At 35.2% G+C, this 21,038-nt stretch overlaps 1 protein-coding gene across 1 annotated transcript; it reads right to left on the reverse strand.

Annotated features, from left to right (window-relative positions):
• Positions 1-4,131: 4,131 nt before the first annotated feature.
• On the reverse strand, positions 4,132-19,337 carry LOC110708752 (protein disulfide-isomerase like 2-1-like). The gene is made up of 11 exons (XM_021886970.1): positions 19,101-19,337; positions 17,724-17,808; positions 17,045-17,142; positions 16,875-16,930; positions 7,034-7,151; positions 6,828-6,855; positions 6,647-6,735; positions 6,375-6,531; positions 6,156-6,280; positions 5,932-6,031; positions 4,132-4,504 (listed from the first exon to the last, which is right to left on the reverse strand). The coding sequence occupies exons 1-11, from the start codon at positions 19,253-19,255 to the stop codon at positions 4,436-4,438; spliced, it is 1,080 nt and encodes a 359-aa protein (XP_021742662.1). The 5' UTR covers positions 19,256-19,337; the 3' UTR covers positions 4,132-4,435.
• Positions 19,338-21,038: the final 1,701 nt, after the last annotated feature.

The following is a 21,038-nucleotide window of genomic DNA, read 5'->3' on the forward strand; positions in this document are numbered from 1 at the left end:
TTAAGTACAATTGAAAGGTGTTAATTATGATGAGTGGGCACTTGAACATCGTTGAGAAATTGAGAGCATCAAAGAAATTAGGGTTCATTGTGGGGACATGTATGCAACTCTCAACCTAATGGCAAGTGAATCGGAGAGTTTGTGGACCTTCAATCTGATATTGATATCATGGTCTCATGGATCCTCAATACCCTCGCAATATATCCAGATTGGTTGTTTTTATCATTATGTGCTTAATAAGACTAAAAGATAAGGATATATCTTATACAAGATTACAAGTACTTTTTATTTCTTTGTTTCTTAATATATGTAGCAAGTTGATTGTATACACTCATTAAAAAATCAACTTATCATACATGTTCGGATATCATATTAAAAGATTAACTTGATTAAAAATTTATGCTAATGGTTAAAATGATTGATTTTATGTTCTATATATCAAAATTAACATTTCTTAATGCACTATCTTTATGTATAGTCAACCTTGATACGTACAATTTTATCAACATTTTGATAATTTTTGGTATAATAATTTTCTAATTTTCAGGGGGTATTAATAGAGGGCCCAAAAGAATTCCCTCTCCAAAAAGGTCCCATGATGAATCTGAAGAACCTGACACTGAAATTGTATTACTCATACATGGACCCATTTCATCCCCCCCCCCCCCACACACAAAAAAAAAAACCTCCATTATTTGTTCTTTGCAAAAAAGTGCCCCTTTTTTTTCAAGATACTAAGAAATTTTATATGGAATACTCAATTCGCCTATTAATTTGTTTGCACCATATGAATATATTTTACGGAGTACTTATTAAGTTTTGAATGAATGGAAATGTGGAATCAACAAGAAAGAATATTGGTGAGTCCAAATATAATGTATGTGAGAATTGATTAGTAACTTTTTACGACTATACATGACTACATGTATGATATGAGACAAATTCAAAAGGACAACTAAAACGAAGTGTTGGAGTAAACTTGAAGGAACAAATTGGATTGGAGTTATACATATTACATACTATGTATATACTATACCATGCATTATTGATCTGTCATTGTTTTACTTCATACGAACTTCAGGGAAACCAAAGATGTGTACGAGACAATCTATAAAAAGACGGGCTGCAATGTTTATGCATACAACAATTACACAAACATGAAGCCAAAATGTTGGGCCAGCCGATTTGATTGAGCTAGAAGACTTCACATAAAAAGTTAAAAACATACATCACAAGTATTTTTTTCCCCAAAATTTTCTATCTTATTACAGTACTTCAATAGTCCAATATCTTACCTCTTAGATATACTCAACTTAGAGTTTTACCTGACCAATTGCGTATGACTATACTTCATATTGATACGTAGCCTTTTTTTAAGGTTAGTGTTTCAGAGAATCTACTATCAGAAAACTACAAATCGCTATTTTTTTTAAGTTTGTATCAAACTTATACTGTTGTTAGTTGTTACCAATTGCTTTGAATTATTATTATGAGCCATAGTGCAAGTAAAAGCGATTACTCTTTTCAAAAAAAAAGTAAAAGCGATTACTACTACGTATATCATACTCCTCTAAAGAAACTTAACTAGTCCCGTTTTTTTTTTTTTTTTTCACCTTTAGTTTGTGATCACTGATACGTACGTAGTACTAATCTAGTGCACCCACGCCAATGTGTTGTGCACTTGTGCCTGTGTCAATGTGTGTACCCTTTTATTAACCTATTGCCGGTCACTTGACAGGGCAAGTTGTTGTCTTGTAGAGTTGCAGAGACACTTAAGCCTAATTAGTGTATAGCTCACAGGCGGATGTTATGTTATGAGCCCGAGTCCCTTTAGGTTGTATATATATTCATGTGCATACCCTAATACGAAAGACACAACTCTAATCTCTCTTTTGTTGACACACCATATACACTAATTCCCATTAAATTTATATGAATGGAACAATCCTTAAGAATTTTTTTTTCTTACAAACTTTTTTTGGAGGCAAAAATCTACAATAAGTGAGTTAAACTTTCGAAAACAAATGGTGTATTGAAAATAAGTGGAGGACATGCATTAATAAATAATAATACACCAACCGGGGTTAGTTAAGATGTTGACTTATTGGGGCAAAATCAAACCCACACCTGCAACTGCGTCGTGTTTTCTTTGGAGTATTAATATTAAAGTCCATTTCGGCCTGTTCATTTCTCTGATCCATGCCTAACTTCTTCTCTCTCCCTTTCATTCCAACAAAATGATTTTTGCACCAACAAATATTAAGACTAGGACATTTTTTATTTTTTTTTTGTAAAGAAAATTGGGGAATATTTCAGTTCAACTGCATTATTATTAGAATTTAAAGAATGGAACGTGGGACAAAATGGTATGCAACAACATTCTATGTGTGATCCATATGAGTTTATTATCATCACTACGACTCTGCTACTCCCTCTATACCTAAACGGCAAATTGAAACACGGAAAATTATTTCTATGGTTCTCGATTTCTACTCAATTTGCTCATTCTTGTTTAGATATTGAGATTCTATGAGTTATTCAATCGTGAGTGAAAGTGTTATTTTACATTAAAGAGAATGAGAGACAATCGATCAAATTTATTTATAAGCCCTAGGGTTATCAATTTGGCTGGCTTTAGGGTAAAACCCGTCGTAAACTTATAACTATATTTCCCAAAATGATACTCCTTCAATCCTTTATTTATTTATTTATTTTTTTAATGCCGGCGCAGAACTTTCTCAATTAATTAAAATTATCAATAATTATAAATTTTTGCTAAGAAAGTTAGAATATCAATTAAGTACAACTAGAAGGGAGAGGCTAATGAAGGTTGATCAAAATGTTAATAGGCAGACTAATGAAGGTTATTGAGCAAAATTCATTGATCAATTGCTTTCAGGCTTTCAGCTTTCAATAACCTGTAGCATGCAATTGACGCAACGTATCAATGACATTATCAATTTAATGAAACACCAATCAGCCTTCTCAAGTTATTTTCCTCCATTTTAATACAAGTATTGTTTTTGTTATTTATTACCCTAGTAGGCCTGGTTTTTGCAAGAGAAAAATATAAAACTGGATAAAAAGATATGATTGTTCTTTTTTGCACTCTGTTAACAAGTGATCAAATTTCATAATACTCCATTCCTTTTTAAAATTAGATCTAAAGTAAAAAAAAAAAAAAAAAAAAAAAAAAAATATATATATATATATATATATATATATTGTTTGCCCACAACACTCCTGTATATCTCCATTTGTTTGCTCCATAGACAAAATATGGTTTATTGAGATATCTTTCTCTTTTCACTTGCGAGTGTGTATGCAAGTGAGGTAAATGGATAAAACAGCAAACACATTATACTATGTTCGTATACAAGAAATGAGACAATTTTTGAAAGACAGCTGAAAAATTAAATATGGACAAACAAATAGGATGGAGGGAGTAATAGTGACGGTCTCGATTCCCAAAAAAACAAACAAACCCTACAGTTATTTTAGTTAATGCAACCTTCATAAAAAAAATTTTGAGGAGCAGTGATCCAGAAAAAGCATGCTAAGATCATTTTCCCATAATATAGAAGCACGGGACTCTGGCACTAAATTTGGGGTACAAAGTTGAAGAGAAAAGAACAACTCACTATAATTTAAAATAGAAAATTAAAGAAAAAAAAAATGGCAGGAATAAAGTGGGCGTATGTAGCGGATCTTGTCGAAGGAAGAAGTAAGTATTAATTAAATTGAGGCAGCTTTGCCTGTACTACTGTTAGCACCCTTTTTACAGTGTGTGTCCTAATTCAAACTCCTAAGTCCACCATTTTCAGATTACTAGTAGCAGCAAACAAGAAACATTTGAGATAAGTTTCCATATTTCAGCAACTTCAAACGTTTAGATAGAATGCACAAATAAGTGTATGAGGACAAAATCCCCGTAAATCGTATTACGGTCTCTGGAGATTTTTTTATTTTGTGTGTGTGTGTGTTTAGGCTTCTTTGGATTACCGATTGTTTACTGATCTGCAGCAAGTTAAGACTTAAGACGGCTTCCAAGTACTCGAAAAGCTGCAAAGCGAGTAAAGAACCCAAGGGAAGCACGGGTTGCAGTTGCAACAGAGTGAATGAGTGATGACATGCCTAGAATTGTAGGTTGATTCATAAGATGGTTGAAGTTCTCTTCGTATAAAAGGGGTAACAAAATGGATCAGAGAAGCAAGACAAAGTCAACGTTTCTCCAAGAAGTGTTATTATATCTAGTGTGACCAAAACTATAGATTCTACTAGTACTGTTAAGCTGCTCTAGGAGCAAAAATGTGCAGCAAACAATGTGCACCATGAACACTACTGATAAACCTCTGCCCCAAGCTAAAATTGTATCTGCAATATCAGCCCTCGGGGTATGAATGTTCAACTAACATCATACGTAATAGCCAGATGATCAAGCGGCAAAAAGGGACAAGATATTCTTCTTTAGAGTAAACTCATCAGATTTTGCTGAGCTGATGGCCTGCATGAACAAACAAGTTACAAAAGTTATTAGAGATCAAGTGTGGACAATGCTAACGTTGGCTCTGGCACAACTCTCAGGACACGAGAAAAAAACTCTACTCCATAACTTCATAAGTTGACAATGGGGCAAGAGAATAAAAATCCTCAATTTACAGCTACGTTATTGATCGTTCACTGTATTTTGCCCCCCTCCTCTGGGAAAAAGAACTATACATATGCAGATGACATTGCACATAACTTATTTATACCTTTTAAATCTAATAATCATAAGATATATTCATTCAAGTAAAGTCATTAATTGCCCTCTGATCAGAGTACGGCTTTGTCAGACTTCTGTATGTCAGCGGAAACATTATACAAATAACAATAACTCACTTCAGTCATTGGTAGAAAATTTGAATACACCAGAAGACATACAACAGATAAGGGGATACATAATACGAGTACACCGGGCAATAACTTGGTAATGTTTGGGAGAGGATAGAATTGGGGCATTGTAATCCTTCAATAGGGTAATAGTACTCCTATTCATCCCTGCTTCAAGTCATCAGCTTCTACTACCTTATTTTCTTTAACACTTCTAAATTTAAACTCCATTATCCCCTGACCTACCGATTCCATGTGTGTCACTAAAAGGGGAGAGAGATGCCTACTATCTCCATTTAAATGTTGGGCTATACACATAACAGCTTAATTTGCATGGTAGTTGCTAATAGATTCTACCTACTATTTGTGGATTTAAGAAGCAAAAGTAGACAGTAGAACAGATTATATTTTCATTCTCAGACCAACATCACACAGGAATGCTAGATCTTAACATGTTAACGGAAGCATCCAAAGCCAATATGCCATAATAATGCACATTACAGTTACCATGCATCCCAGAAACCGCTATATTTGAAGTGTAACAACTAACAAGCAAGTGAGCAACTAAAGCCATTCTCTCTAGTGTTGGCAATCCTTAAAACAACAACCTTCAAAACTGATTACAGCTTAGTATTGTGGAAGAACACAAAAACATTACTGAAATAATGAAGTCTAACACAAATTATCATCAACTGACCACATTGTATAATAAATATAGCCCCTTACTAGATAATGGGCCATTATTTGACAGTTAAATTTTGGAGATTTTAGCTAGAGTACCATAGACATCCTTTACTAATTACTTCTTACATCTCTGCCACACCAAATAAGTCATACTATTCAATATGTGGCCTATTATTTGAAATGACCAAAGTAGACAAATGGTCAATTGTTTTAGGACTAAGGTAGTAAATTTTTACTTGAAATTGATGCTTAATCAACCTAAAAGCAGGGATACAAGAATTGATCAAGTACCAAACACAAATTGCAACTTCAACTACAACTTGCACAAAATTTAAATTTTAGACTCCTACAGAATCATGGCCATAATATGGTTACCTTGCTAAGAATGCGCTCAAGTCTCTGGATTTCCTTTGAAGCATAGTCAGCACCCTTTTCCATGGAGCTCTTGGCAGCCTTAGTATAGATCTTTCCGTACCTGGAAAATGAAAGAGAAATCAGACACAACCCAATATAACATGCACTAATTAACTCTTCTCTTCTTCCCCATTTTTAAAAGATTAAAGAGAATAAAGTAAAATAAAACTGAAATATCCTTCTACCTTGCCGCAGAGCCTTCAAGCTTCCCAACTTCTTCCTCCAACTTGTTAAAGACAGCCTTCTTCTCATCACCGGTTGCACTTACAAATTCCTTCACCAGGTTTTCCAAGGATGCAATGATACCAGCCTAATTATTGGAGAGCAGTGTCAGAATAAAGGGATCTTTTCCTGGGCTCTCTATCACTTGCAAATTCATAAGAACTTATAATGAAGCACATCACCTGTGTGGTAAGTTGGCCCTTACTGTCACGGCTGGTGCCACACTTCTCATTAATAAAGCTAACAAAGTCTTCCAAATCTCGGCCACCATCGTAATCTTCACCATCCTTGTTGCTCTTGGGGAAGAATTTCAATGTTGGGAAGCCACTTATGCCATATCTGACAAAAAGTAAATGAAGTTCAAAACAGTTAGACATGCAAACCTAAAGCAAGTTACAGTACGAAATCCAGAACACAATGAAATTTCAGATGGCCAAGAGAAAAGTGAACTTACTTCTCTCCCAAATCTTTGTATTTGTCAGCATCAAGGCTTGCAATCACTACATCTTCAGATTTAAATGCAGTAGCAACCTTTTCGTAAGTCTACAACATGGCAAGATAGAAGGCTCAATAATCATACATACTGCTAATGCACCCACTAAAAAAATAAAGTGAAGAACAACTTTTGCACTTACAGGAGCCAATGCCTTGCAGTGACCACACCTGAGCAACAGCATAAGCATATATGAGAAGCAATTCTAATATTATACCAGTAGAAATTACTTAAAAATCAATTTAAATAACCCAAAACTAAATCTCATAAATTAGTTCAAGCAGTAGCTGATCAAAGTCAGAGATATATGGAACAAGTTAAGTATAGTGAACAAAGAATATAACTAACCATGGGGCATAGAACTCAACGAGAACATCTTTTGATTTATCCATGACAACTTCATCAAAGTTATCTGTAGATAGTACCACAACATTCAAAGGCGTAGTAGCAATCTTCACATTGGTCCCTGATAGAAGCAAATAAATCAGCACAGAAGGAAAGAGAAATCAGACGTACAGATAGCATGCACCTGATAATGGTCTGCTAGAATTTTACCGATTTAAGAGGAAATTATATTACTAATTGACTTCTCAAAGTTACAATGCTTTTATTTGCCTAAAAATAAGACTTACTAAATTTGATCATTACAATTAGAGCTGTCAATTTGGGTAAACGGGTTGGGTTTGGGTCGGTAAGTGTGGATCGGGTCAATTCAGATTAATTCCATAACCTATGCGAGTCGGGTTTGGGTCGGGTCATGCTTGAGTCGGGTCACGTCGGGTCATACTTCTTATCGGGTTTGGGTCGGGTTTAGGTCGGGTTACATTCGGGTCGGGTAAACAATAGGTTGGGTTTAATTCGGGTTTTCACGGGTTAAAACAGGTTAGGGTAATTCTTGGGTTCGAGTCGGGTTCGATTCAAGTCAATAATTTGCGGGTTAGAATCAGATCGGGTCATTCTCGGGTTTGATTAGGGTTCGGTTCAAGTCAATAATTTGTGGATTATAATCAGGTCGGTCATTTTCAAGTCGGATCCTTCTCGGATTCAAGTCGGGTTCATTTCAAGTCAATAATTTGCGGGTGATAATCAGGTTGGGTCATTTCCAAGTTGGGTCATTCTCGGATTCAAGTCAGGTTATGTTCAAGTCAATAATTTACAGGTTACAATTAGGTCGAGTCATTAACAAGTCAGGTCATATTCGGGTTCAACTAAGTGTAAATAGATAATTATCATTTTTATCAAGCTAATTATTTCCTTTGAGTATAATATATATGGCAATATACTAGGGAGCTATAGTCTATAATTTAGGAAGATAATTATCTCCTTTGACCATACAACAAATATATACTATATTTAACTCTTAAATTTGAGGATGATGCTTCTTTCTTTTGTTGCCAGACCGACTTGGTCTCCCAAGACAAAATGCTTTGATCAACAATAATAAGGTGGTCTAAATTGCATTTAAGGTGATTTGAAATCGAGTTAGGAACAATTAGGGTTAAATTTAGGTCAAGTAAATAACAAGTCATGTTAATTTCGAGTCGGGTAAGTAATAAATCGGGTTGAATTTTTGGGTTGGGTAAGTAATAGGTATGGTAAAATTCAGGTCGGGTCAATCATAAGTCGGGTTGAATTTGGGTCACGTCAATAACAATTCGGATTGATTTCTACTCGGGTTTGTAACAGGTTGGGTTAAATTCGGGTCAGGTTAGGAACATGTCGGGTTGAATTCAGTCTGATTAGTAACAAGTCGGGTTAAATTCGGGTTTTGACGAGTTAAAACGGGTTTGGGTCAATTTCGGCTAAAGTCGGGTTCGGTGCAAGTTAATTAAATTAGACGTTGTAAACCGATAAATCGGTGCAAGTTGTAAACCGGTAAATTGGCAGTTTAAAAACAAATTGAATGCTTCTGTATTATGGACCATGGTAAACATTTTAGCAATTTTTATTTCCGGGCAAAAAAAAGTCAAAAAATTCCAAAATTAAAGGCTAATATCCACGCTTTTTGAGAAATTTTGGAGGTTTCGGGGCCCGGTGTCAAAAGTCATGAAATTCTATGGGAAACACCTCAGGGTCATATAATGTCGTTTGAAACCATATATAATCATTATTTGTTGTCATAAATGATCGTGACAGACTTGAATTAATGAAATCGGTGCAAGTTGTAAACCGGTAAATTAGTCGTTTAAAGACAAATTGGATGCTTCCACCCACTCAATTGGACTCCCGGAGAGTATTAGGGACCATGGTAAACATTTCGGCAATTTTTATTTTCGGGCGAAAAAAAAATCAAAAAATCTCAAAATTGAAGACAAATATCCACGCTTTTTGAGAAATTTTGAAGGTTTCAGGGCCGGTGTAGAAAAGTATTAATATTTTAGGGGGTATACATCTCGGGGTTATATAATGCCGTTTGGAACAACATATGATCATTATATGTTGTCATAAATGTTCGAAATAGGCTTGATTAACGAAATCCGTACAAGTTGTAAACTGGTAATTAAATTGGCAGTTTAAAGGCAAACTGGATGGTCCCACCAACCCAATTGGACTCCCAGAGGTATTAGCATAGTATAAAAATGTGGTCTCGGTCACGATCGCGGGAACGGTTGCGGTAACCGGATCGCGGTTGTAGCGGTACAATTTTATTTAAAATTTATTAATCCAAAAAAATTATAATTTAGGATTTTTCATTTATTTTTATATGGGATTTGAACTAAATTATTAAGAGTATACTTTATGACCTTTAAACCAATACCATAAGTCTGTATTACTCCTAAGATTGTTTTTTGATTACCCATTGACAACAATTTAAAAACAAATGCCAAACATAAAAAGCTACCTGTCATAGAAGTGACCATTGGCCCACAATTGACCCACCAGTACCCACCATCTTATATTACTCTATAATAAAATAAAATAAATAAATAAAGCCTACCAAACCCAATTCAGCTTACACATGATTACCTATTTACTTTACTTTGCCACTACTTACTTTCTCTCTCTTCCTTTGGTTCTGATCTAAGAAACTCATCGGTTTTAATGGAGTTTCTCCATTTTTTTCCTCTTTTCCCTTTGTCTACAAAGTGAGTATATCTTCTGGAAATTAACCAAATTTTGAGTCAATAACGTTTGATGCGGGCGAGATTCATTTCGTATCGGCTATATCGGCCAAAATCTCGGCCTTTTGAAATTCTCCGTGCTAAAACGCTAAATATCGGATCGGTAAGATCAAAATCCGTTACAAATCGGCCGGTTCGCAACGTAACAGCCGCATTTTTATACCATGGGTATTAGTGACCATGGTAACATTTCGACATTTTTTATTTTCAGGCGAAAAAAAGTTAAAAAAAATTCCAAAATTGAAGACTAATATCCACACTTTTTGATTCAGGGTCCGATGTCGAAAAGTCTTAAAAATTTAGAGGATACATTTCGGGGTCATATAATGCTGTTTGGAACCATATATGATCATTATTAGTTGTCATAAATGTTCGCGGTAGGATTATGTTATTGAAATCGGTGCAAGTTGTAAACTGGTAAATTGGCCGTTTAAAGGCAAATTGACCCGATGGGACTCCCGAACGGTATTAGGGACAATGGTTAACATTTCGGCAATTTTTATTTCCGGGTGAAAAAAAAGTCAAAATTTTCAAAATTAAAGGCTAATATCCCCGCTTTTTGAGAAATTTTGGAGGATTCGAGACTCGGTGTCGAAAAGTCTTGAAATTATAGGGGATACATCTCATGGTCATTTAATGCCGTTTGGAATCATATAGGCATATATGATCACTATTTGTTGTCATAAATGTCCGTGGTAGGCTTGAGTTAATAAAATTGGTGCAAGTTATAAACCGGTAAATAGGCCGTTTAAAGGCAAATTGGATGGTTCCACTCACCCAATTGGACTCCCGAAGGGTATTAGGGACCATAATAACCATTTAGGCGAAAAAAATTCCAAAAATTCCAAAATTAAAGGCTAATACCCACGTTTTTTGAGAAATTTTGGAGGTTTCGGGGCTCGGTATCGAAAAGCCTTGAGATTCTAAGGAATACATCTCGGGGTCATATAATGTTGTTGGAAGACATATATGATCACTATTTGTTGTCATGAATGTTCGTGGTAGGCTTGATTTAATGAACTCGGTACAGGTTGTAAACCGATAAATTGGCCATTTAAAGGCAAATTGGATGGTTCCGCCCACCCAATTGGACTACTGGAGGGTATTAGGGACCATGGTTAACATTTTGGCAATTTTTATTTTCTGGCGAAAAAAATTCAAAAATTTCAAAAATTAAAGGATAATGTCCACGCTTTTTAGAATTTTTGGAGGTTTCGGGGCCCGATGTCGCAAAGTTTTGAGAATTTAGGGAATACATCCGGGGTCATATAATGTCGTTTGGAACCATTTATGATCATTATTTGTTGTCATGATTGGTCATGATAGGCTTGATTTAGTAAAATCGGTGCATGTTGCAAACCGGTAAATTGGCTGTTTAAAGGCAAATTGGATGGATACACCCACCCAATTGGACTCCGGGAGGGTATTAGGGACCATGATAAACATTTCGGCAATTTTTATCTCCAAGCGAAAAAATTCAAAAAATTCCAAAATCGAAAAATTTTTGAGAAATTTTTGAGATTGGGTACAGTGTCGAAAAACCTTGAGATTTTAAGGAATACATCTCGGGGTCATATATTGTCGTTTGGAACCATATATGATCATAATATATTGTCATAAATATTCGTGGTAGGCGTGAGTTAATCGGCGCAAGTTGTAAAACGGTAGATTGGCCGTTTAAAGGCAAATTGGATGGTTCCACCCACCCAATTGGACTCCTGGAGCGTATTAGTTTGCATGGTTAACATTTCGGTAATTTTTATTTTCGGGCGAAAAAAAGTTAAAAAATTCCAAAATTGAAGTCCAATATCCACGTTTTTTGAGAAATTTTGGAGGTTTCTAGGCTCGATATCGAAAATATTGAAATTTTAGAGAATACATTTCGGGATCATGTAATGTCGTTTGAAACCATATATGATCATAATTTGTTGTCATAAATATACGTGGTAGGCTTGAGTTAATGAAATCGGTGCAAGTTGTAAACCGGTAAATCAGTCGTTTAAAGGCAAATTTGATGGTTTACCTAGGTGTGCTCCCGTTTGGTATTAGGGACCAAACATTACAGAAGTTTTTATTTCCGGGCGAATAAAAGTCAAAAATTCCAAAATTGAAGTCTAATATCTAGACATTTTGCGAAATTTTGGAGGATTCTGCCGGTTGTCGAAAAGTATTAAAATTTTAGGGAATACATCTCGGGGTCATATAATGCCGTTTGGAACCATATATGATCATTATATGTTATCATAAATGTTCGTGCTAGGCTTGTGTTAATGAAATCAGTGCAAATTGTAAACCGGTAAATTAGCCGTTGAAAGGCAAATTGGATAGTTTCACCCACCCAATTAGACGCCCGAAGGGTATTAGGGAACATGGTAAACATTTTAAAAATTTAAGGCTAATATACACGCTTTTTGAGATATTATGGAGTCTTCGGGGGGGCCGGTGTCTAAAAGTCTCGAAATTCTAGAGAATACATCTCGGAGTCATATAATGTCGTTTGGAACCATATGTGATCATTATTTGTTGTCATAAATGTTCGTTGTAGGCTTGAATTAATGAAATCGGTGCAAGCAGTAACCGGTAAATTGGTCGTTTAAGTCAAATTGGATAGTTTCACCCACCCAGTTGGACCCCTAGAGGATATTAGGGACCACTGTAAACATTTCGGCAATTTAATTTACGGGCGAAAAAAAGTTGAAAAATTCCGAAATTGAAATCCATGCTTTTTGAGAAATTTGGGATGTATCGAGGCACGGTGTCGAAAAGTTTTGAGATTTAAGGGGATACATCTCGGGGTTATATAATGTCATTTGGAACCATATATGATCATTATAAGTTGTCATAAATGTTCGTAGTAGACTTGAGTTAACTTAATAGGTGCAAGTTGTAAATCGGTAAATTGGTCGTTTAAAGGCAAATAAGATGGTTTCACCCACCCAATTAGACTCCTGGAGGGTATTAGGGACCATAGAAAATATTTCGGCGATTTTTATTTACGGGCGAAGAAAAGTAAAAAAAAAAATTCTAAAATTGAAGGCTAATATCCACGATTTTGAGAAATTTTGGAGGTTTCGGCCCGGTGTCGAAAAGCCTTTAGATTTCAGGGGATACATCTCGGGGTCATATAATGCCGTTTGGAACCATATATGATCATTATATGTTGTAATAAATGTTTGTGGTAGGCTTGAATTAATGAAATCGGTGCAAGTTGTAAACCGGTAAATTGGCCGTTTAAAGGCAAATTGGATGGTTCCACTCACCCAATTAAACTCTCGGGGGGTATTAGGGACCATGGTAAACATTTCGGTAATTTTTATTTCCAGGTGAAAAGAAGTCAAAAAATTCCAAAATCAAAGGCTAATATCCACGCTTTTTTAGAAATTTTAGAGGTTTCGAGGCCCGGTAATGAAAAGGCTTGAGATTTTAGGGGATACATCTCGGAGTTATATAATGTCATTTGGAACCATATACTATCATTATGTGTTGTCATAAATGTTTGTGGTAGGCTTGAATTAACGAAATCGGTGCAAGTTGTAAATCAGTAAATTGGCCGTTTAGAGGCAAATTGGATGGTTCCACCCAACCAATTGGACTCTTAGAGGGTATTAGGGATCATGGTAAACATTTCGGCAATTTTTATTTCCGGACAAAAATAAGTCAAAAAATTCCAAAATTGAAGGCTAACATCCACACTTTTTGAGAAATTTTAGAGGGTTCGGGGCTCGGTGTCGAAAAGTTTTAAAATTTTAGGGGATATATCTCGGGGTCATATAATGTCGTTTGGAACCATGTGTGATCATCATTTGTTATTATAAATGTTTGTTGTAGGCTTGTGTTAATAAAATCGTTGCAAGTTGTAAACCGGTAAATTGGTTGTTTAAAGGCAAATTGGATAGTTTCACCCACCCAATCAGACTCCCGGAGGATATTAGGGGCCATGGTAAACATTTCGGCAAGTTTTATTTCAGAGCGAAAAAAAGTCAAAAAAATTCCAAAATTGAAATCCACTCTTTTTGAGAAATTTGGGATGTATCGAGGCTCAGTGTCGAAAAGTTTTGAGATTTAGGGGGATACATCTCGGGGTCATATAATGTCGTTTGGAACCATATATGATCATTTTATGTTGTCATAAATGTTCGTAGTAGACTTGAGTTAAATTAATCGGTGTTGTAAACCGGTAAATTGGTCGTTTAAAGGCAAATAAGATGGTTTCACCCACCAAATTGGACTCCCGAGGGGTATAAGGGACCATGGAAAACATTTCGACGATTTTTATTTCCGGGCGAAGAAAAGTATAAAAATTCTAAAATTGAAGGCTAATATCCATGCTTTTTGAGAAATTTTGGAGGTTTTAGGGTTCGATGTCGAAAAGTCTTTAGATTTTAAGGGATACATCTCGGGGTCATATAATGTCATTTGGAACCATATATGATCATTATATATTGTCATAAATGTTTGTGGTAGGCTTGAGTTAATGAAATCGACGTAAGTTGTAAACTAGTAAATTGGTCGTTTTAAGGCAAATTGAGGCAAATTGGATGGTTCCATCCATCAAATTGGACTCCTAGAGATTATTATAGACAATTGTAAACATTTCGGCAATTTTTATTTCCAGCGAAAAAGTCGAATAATTCAAAAATTGAAGGCTATATCCACGCTTTTTGAGAATTTTTGGAGTCTTCCAGGTCCGGTGTCGAAAAGTATTGAAATTATCAGGAATGCATTTCGGGGTCATATAATGTCATTTGGAACCATATATGGTCATTATTTGTTGTCATAAATGTTCGTGGTAGGCTTGAGTTAAATTAATCGGGGTAAATTGTAAACCGGCAAATTGGTTGTTTAAAGGCAAATTGGATGTTTCTACCCACCTAATTGGGCTTCCGGAGGGTATAAGGGACCATGGAAAACATTTCGACGATTTATATTTCCGGGCGAAGAAAAGTAAAAAAATTCTAAAATTGAAGGCTAATATCCACGCTTTTTGAGAAATCTTGGAGGTTTCGGGGCCCGGTGTCGAAAAGCCTTTAGATTTTAAGGGATACATCTCGGGGTCATATAATGCCATTTGGAACCATATATGATCATTATATGTTGTCATAAATGTTTTTGGTAGGCTTGAGTTAATGAAATCGACGTAAGTTGTAAACCAGTAAATTGGTCGTTTTAAGGCAAATTGGATGGTTCCACCCATCTAATTGGACTCCCGAAAATTATTAGAGACAATTGTAGACATTTCGGCAATTTGTATTTCCGGGCGAAAAAGTAGAATAATTCAAAAATAGAAGGCTATATCCACGCTTTTTGAGAATTTTTGGAGTTTTCGGGGTCCGGTGTCGAAAAGTATTGAAATCATAAGGAATGCATTTCGGGGTCATATAATGTCGTTTAGAACCATATATGATCATTATTTGTTGACAGAAATGTTCGTGGTAGGCTTGAATTAATGAAATCGGGGTAAATTGGCTGTTTAAAGGCAAATTGGATGTTTCTACCCAGCCAATTGGCTCCCGGAGGTTATAAGGGACCATGGAAAACATTTCGGCGATTTTTATTTCCGGGCGAAGAAAAGTAAAAAAATTATAAAATTGAAGGCTAATATTCACGCTTTTTGAGAAATTTTGGAGGTTTTGGGGCCCGGTGTCGAAAAACCTTTAGATTTTAAGGGATACATCTCGGAGTCATATAATGCCATTTGGAACCATATATGATCATTATATAGTCATAAATGTTTGTGGTAGGCTTGAGTTAATGAAATCGACGTAAGTTGTAAACCGGTAAATTGGTCAGTTTAAGGCAAATTGGATGGTTCCACCCATCTAATTGGACTCCCGGAGATTATTAGAGACAATTGTAAACATTTCGGCAATTTTTATTTCCGGGCGAAAAAGTCGAATAATTCAAAATTTGAAGGCTATATCCACGCTTTTTGAGAATTTTTGGAGTCTTCAGGGTCCGGTGTCGAAAAGTATTGAAATTATAAGGAATGCATTTCGAGGTCATATAATGTCATTTGAAACCATATATGATCATTATTTGTTGTCATGAATGTTCGTGGTAGGCTTGAATTAATGAAATCGGGGTAAATTGTAAACTGGTAAATTGGTCGTTTAAAGGCAAATTGGATATTTCTACCCAGCCAATTGGGCTCCCGGAGGGTATTATGGACCATGGTAAACATTTCGTCAATTTTTATTTCCAGGTGAAATAAGTCAAAAAAATTCCAAAATTGAAGGCTAATATCCACGCTTTTTGAGAAATTTTGGAGGTTTCGGTACAATACCAGTCATTAATTAACATGGTTAAAATTAGAAACAGAAACATCATTACAAGAATATTGGATGGAGTAGGTAGTAAATGCTATTATTAGTTTGTTACATGACAACTAAAGCTCATCAATTTCAAAGGAAGGAGAATACTCAGAAGGATAAAAAGTGAGCTAAACAAAAGGAGATATTATTTATTTATTTTTCCCATTTCACATTTTGGGGAAATGGGGAGATTGGGTAGGGGATGTCTTTTAGTAGCCACTTTAACCTAAAATCCATCACGACATGCAATAATAAAAATAAATAAAATAATAATGCAATATGATTTGGTCGAAAAGGCATTAGAGAGCATTGAAGGGTTACACAGATTGAATTACACCTGGTGAGGGAGTTGTACAGAATTCAAATTACAAAAAATACTTTTTCCTACAAAAATGTCTTCTCAGAACTACCCTAACACCTACTACAGGAAGACAAGAGCAAAATACTCAATGCTTTGCACACAGGATATATAAGCAGAAGTTGACATCAAGTTGTAACAGTGATGGAGCAACAAAGAATATTTTGAAAATAATAGGTCAAATTAACATTCAGTTTAATGCTAGACAGTACTCCGTATAAGGCAAAGGTCCTCCATGAAACAAAATATATGATAAGGAATTAAGGCAATCAACATATATAGTCCAAAGAGGTCTGCAACTAATATGACAAAGATTCATTTAACAACAATTAAATCATAAAAAAAACGTTCACATAATCACATTATTTGAGAGAATCACTAATTAAGTTGCAACATACCTCCTTCAGAGTTAACATACTCAGCAAGTGCCTCAGCTGTACGTGCACCTTCATATCTGCATACAGAGAACATTTACAAATAAATTACGATACTTGCCCACAAAATATTTAGCCATTACATAGCAAACATAACAGCATTCAGGTGATAGTACAGAGATGTACAAACTCACTTCTTAGGTTCCAAGGATCCTTTTGGAAACCACTTAATTGTGGGGTATCCTGAAACATCATATTTGCTGCACAGACTTTTGTGCTCGTCACAATCCACCTGCGGAGAGATTAAAATTTTAGTTAAAAAAGAATGTATTCCCGACACCGATCAATGGAGACATTGATGCAAATGAAGCTAAAGAAAAACTAAGATTATTCATTCAGCACACAGATTAATAAAGTCTCAAAATTCAAGTACAGTAGAACAACTTAATTTAATCAAAACACCTTGAGTTCATAAGCAATAATCAGAAAAAGTGAAGGATTATTGGATCTATTGTTCTCCTACTTCACAAATCTCAAAATTTTACTATAGCCCATAGTTGGTAGATTCAATCACCAAGCTATCAGAAAAACCACCAATCAGCTTTAATTCTGCATATTCCTGAAATCCCTTAGTTTAGTTACTTTATGTGGATGTTAAAGTAGCAGCAACAGCCGAGCAAGCTGCACCCCCTCCCTCCCCAGCAACAACAATAAAAACAGCATTCTAAGGAGCATGTATCAAACAATCAATATAAGCATAGCCCGCAATCTCTTCGTTCAGATTATCCTATGAACATCCTCCATCTTTTAGTATCCAATATACTCTCATCAAGATAAATTTTGGCAAAAAGACCAACAACATGCAAAGCTAACCTTTCCAATCAAAACAGATTTGGCCTTTTTGAAACTTGCACCGAGCTTTTCAAACTCTGGGGCGAGCTTCTTACAGTGTCCACACCTGTAGAATATGCAGTCAATTAGTAATTTGAATCCTACTTTCATGGTTAACAATGGTTAGATATGCACTTTGGCACCATGAACTATGGTATCCACCAGCCAGTAACTTGGGTTGTGATTCCCATGAATAGTAATAGATCAAAAATATAAATGAAGCACCAAGCACTGTAAAGGAAAATATGCCTCTCCACTTCATTCATATGAGCTGAAGTAATACTAAACTAAATATACAAGACAATAGATATGATTTGGGAACATAAGCCAACAAAATATGCAACTCAAAGTGTCTCAAACTCACTAAAAATGCTATGTTAAATTTGTACACCCACTCATTGAAGAGTATCAAGAACAAGTTGTCGCAAAATACATATTTTTAGTCATGTAGAAAATACCCGCTCGTTAAGCGTCTTAAGACTGGAGGCAAATGGAATGAAGCTTTGAAGCTATAAATATATCTGTAAAATTCCAAGTTTCTTATCTAAAAATATATGTATGACAAATGAAATATAAAAAACAAAGTACGTTATATAATTAGAATCCCAATAAATGATACGTCATTTCTAATATTGGCGACTGATGGGCTAAACATCAAATGATCATGCTCTTTTGTCCATGTAATCATTGAATTTCACTTCTATTCACCTAATTAAAACATATCATCTTTGCTACTTTGCTTCCAACATGAATCCATCAACTTTCTAATGAACCATCAACTATACCGAATTATATCCAGTGGTCATCACTCATCAGTGATCAGTTCAACAAAAGTACCATAGATTCCAGAGGATCATTTGCAAACTATTAAATACAAACTTTCCAATACTATTATAATTATGCGCAAATAATCTATCTCAATTATTATTTTATTTAAACAGAGTTAGGTAAAGGACAACGTTGACTCGGCATTTCAAATTCTCCCATTAAACAAGCAACATTTTGTTACATTTATAATAAACGCAATCTATTCTCTAATTTTTAAATGGCGGAAATTTCAAAAACATCGTACACCTCTTCAGCTAACAATTTCTCCATTTCACAATCATACACTTGATAGAAATCATCAGGAAACAATACGAGTTCCAAAAATCAGCCAGTAACTAAATCGCATATCATCATTTCCAATACACTAGCTAATCAAACAATCAGATCTAGTAAATCAACAGATAATCAACAAAAATCAAAGATCAATCAAAAACCGAATTAAAAAATACTAATGTTGAGTAAATTCGAGCTCAAAACGATGATAACAACAAAATTGGAAGAAAATTAAAGAGATAAAAAATGAAATGTTACCAAGGAGCGTAAAATTCAACGAGAGCACCACGATCTTGACCGACCTCCTTATCGAAGTTCTCCTCTGTCAAAACGACGACATCGTCGGCAAAAGCCAATGAAACGAGTAACAAAGCTAGGGTTCCGACGAAGAAGCAGATCTGAGATTTCGCCATTTTTGAATTTTCTTCTGAAAAAAATAACCAGAAAAGGTGTAGCAGTTGAGCGTTGGTCCTTTTATAAACACCTGTGAAAATTGGGGCTTGATCGTTTAAAGTTATTTTTAGCTGTGTCTTAATCTCAAAGTATGTCTGATGTGGCAACGAATGACACGAACTATGATGATTCAACTAATTGAATGATGCCACGTGATGTGTCCGGCATTAGGTGGTGTGTAAGTGAGTGTTGGGTTTTTTTTTAAGAAGGTAAAAGGAAAAAAAAAATTATAATATCAACATTAGGAAGCCCTTCTGACGAGGGGAATTCCCAATGTATCAGAAGAAAGAATAGAAAACAAACTAGAGTTATTACAAACATTAATATCCATACTACTACACACTAAATGGCCAACATTAGTTATCCAATCCGCTGCGCGATTTGTCTCTCGGTAGATGTGATGGATACTCCAATTGCGAAACTGAGAAAGAAGAGAACGAGTGTCTTCGATAATATGTTCAATCTGCCAAGGTACTGCCCAAATTTCTTTTATTGAGTTGATGACTAATAAATTATCACCTTCAATTTCAATGTTTTGAATGCCACATTAAAGAGCTAGTTGAACTCCTTTATGAAGAGCCGTAGCTTCTGCTATAAATACTTTGGCATTGCCGAGGTTGAACGTAGATGCTTTGATGAGTGCTCCGCTGCTATCTCTGATGATAACACCTGTTGCTGTCGAGTTGTTACGAACTAAATCGTCGAAGTTGAGCTTGAAGAAGTTAGGAGGCGTCTTCCATGATATAAGAATGGATGATGGGGATTGAGTATGAGGTGAATGATTATGGGATCTCAAAATGGGAGATCCCATGGAGGAAAAGGTATCTATGAGACTTCTTTGGTTCCACTCATTGAACACAAATTGTGCTCGGTGGTAAATCCTAAAGATATCAAAGGTCTCATTACCGAAGATAATAGCATTCTGCTCTTTCCAAGTACTCCAATTGAGAAAAAATGAATTTCCTCGGTGTTTTCTTAAGTAAATTAATGTTTCCGTTAGTTGTAGAAAGGAGGCTGAGCAATCTAACCACTTTTTCGATAATGGGAGATTCTAAACTTCTTTGGTTCTAGTGCAGTTGAGAAAAAGATGATCAACTGTGTTCAGTATGCTGATTGCACAAAGGGCATATGTTATAAGTGAAGTGAGTTTGTTGCATGCTCTGGGATAAATAACCGTCAATCCGTCATACGTTCTAGTAATACGAAGTACTCCCTCCGTTTTTAAATACTTGCTCCATTTTAAGAGAAATTGGAGAGAGTAATAAAATATGGAGGTAGTGGGGTAGATTGAAGAATAAAAAATTGTAAAAAGCAAAGAAGTGAGGATAATTGGAGAAGAGAATATGAAACTAATAAAATATGATTTATATTGGATCCACTAGGTGAGAGAAATGAATTAAACATTGTAATAGTATTCCAAACAAGGAAATTGAACAAGTATTTAAAAACGACCGAAAAAAGGAAAGTGGAGCAAGTATTTAAAAACAGAGGGAGTATTGCAATAATTTACTTTACAATATTTATCACTCTTATTTGACTATATAAAAATATAGTTACATATGGTCTTATTAGATTCATCTTATAAAATTTTATGATTTTCAAGGGATGCAATTTTCATTCCTGTCACAATATTACTAGAACGAAGAAAATATATCACAACGTAGAAGTAATAATAATGGATTTTCAAAAGCGTAATGTATGTAATGTGTCTAAGATCGATCTGGATAAATTCAATATGAAGCT

The sequence above is a fragment of the Chenopodium quinoa genome, unplaced genomic scaffold (assembly GCF_001683475.1).
Source record: "Chenopodium quinoa cultivar QQ74 unplaced genomic scaffold, ASM168347v1, whole genome shotgun sequence".
Lineage (NCBI taxonomy): Eukaryota > Viridiplantae > Streptophyta > Magnoliopsida > Caryophyllales > Amaranthaceae > Chenopodium > Chenopodium quinoa.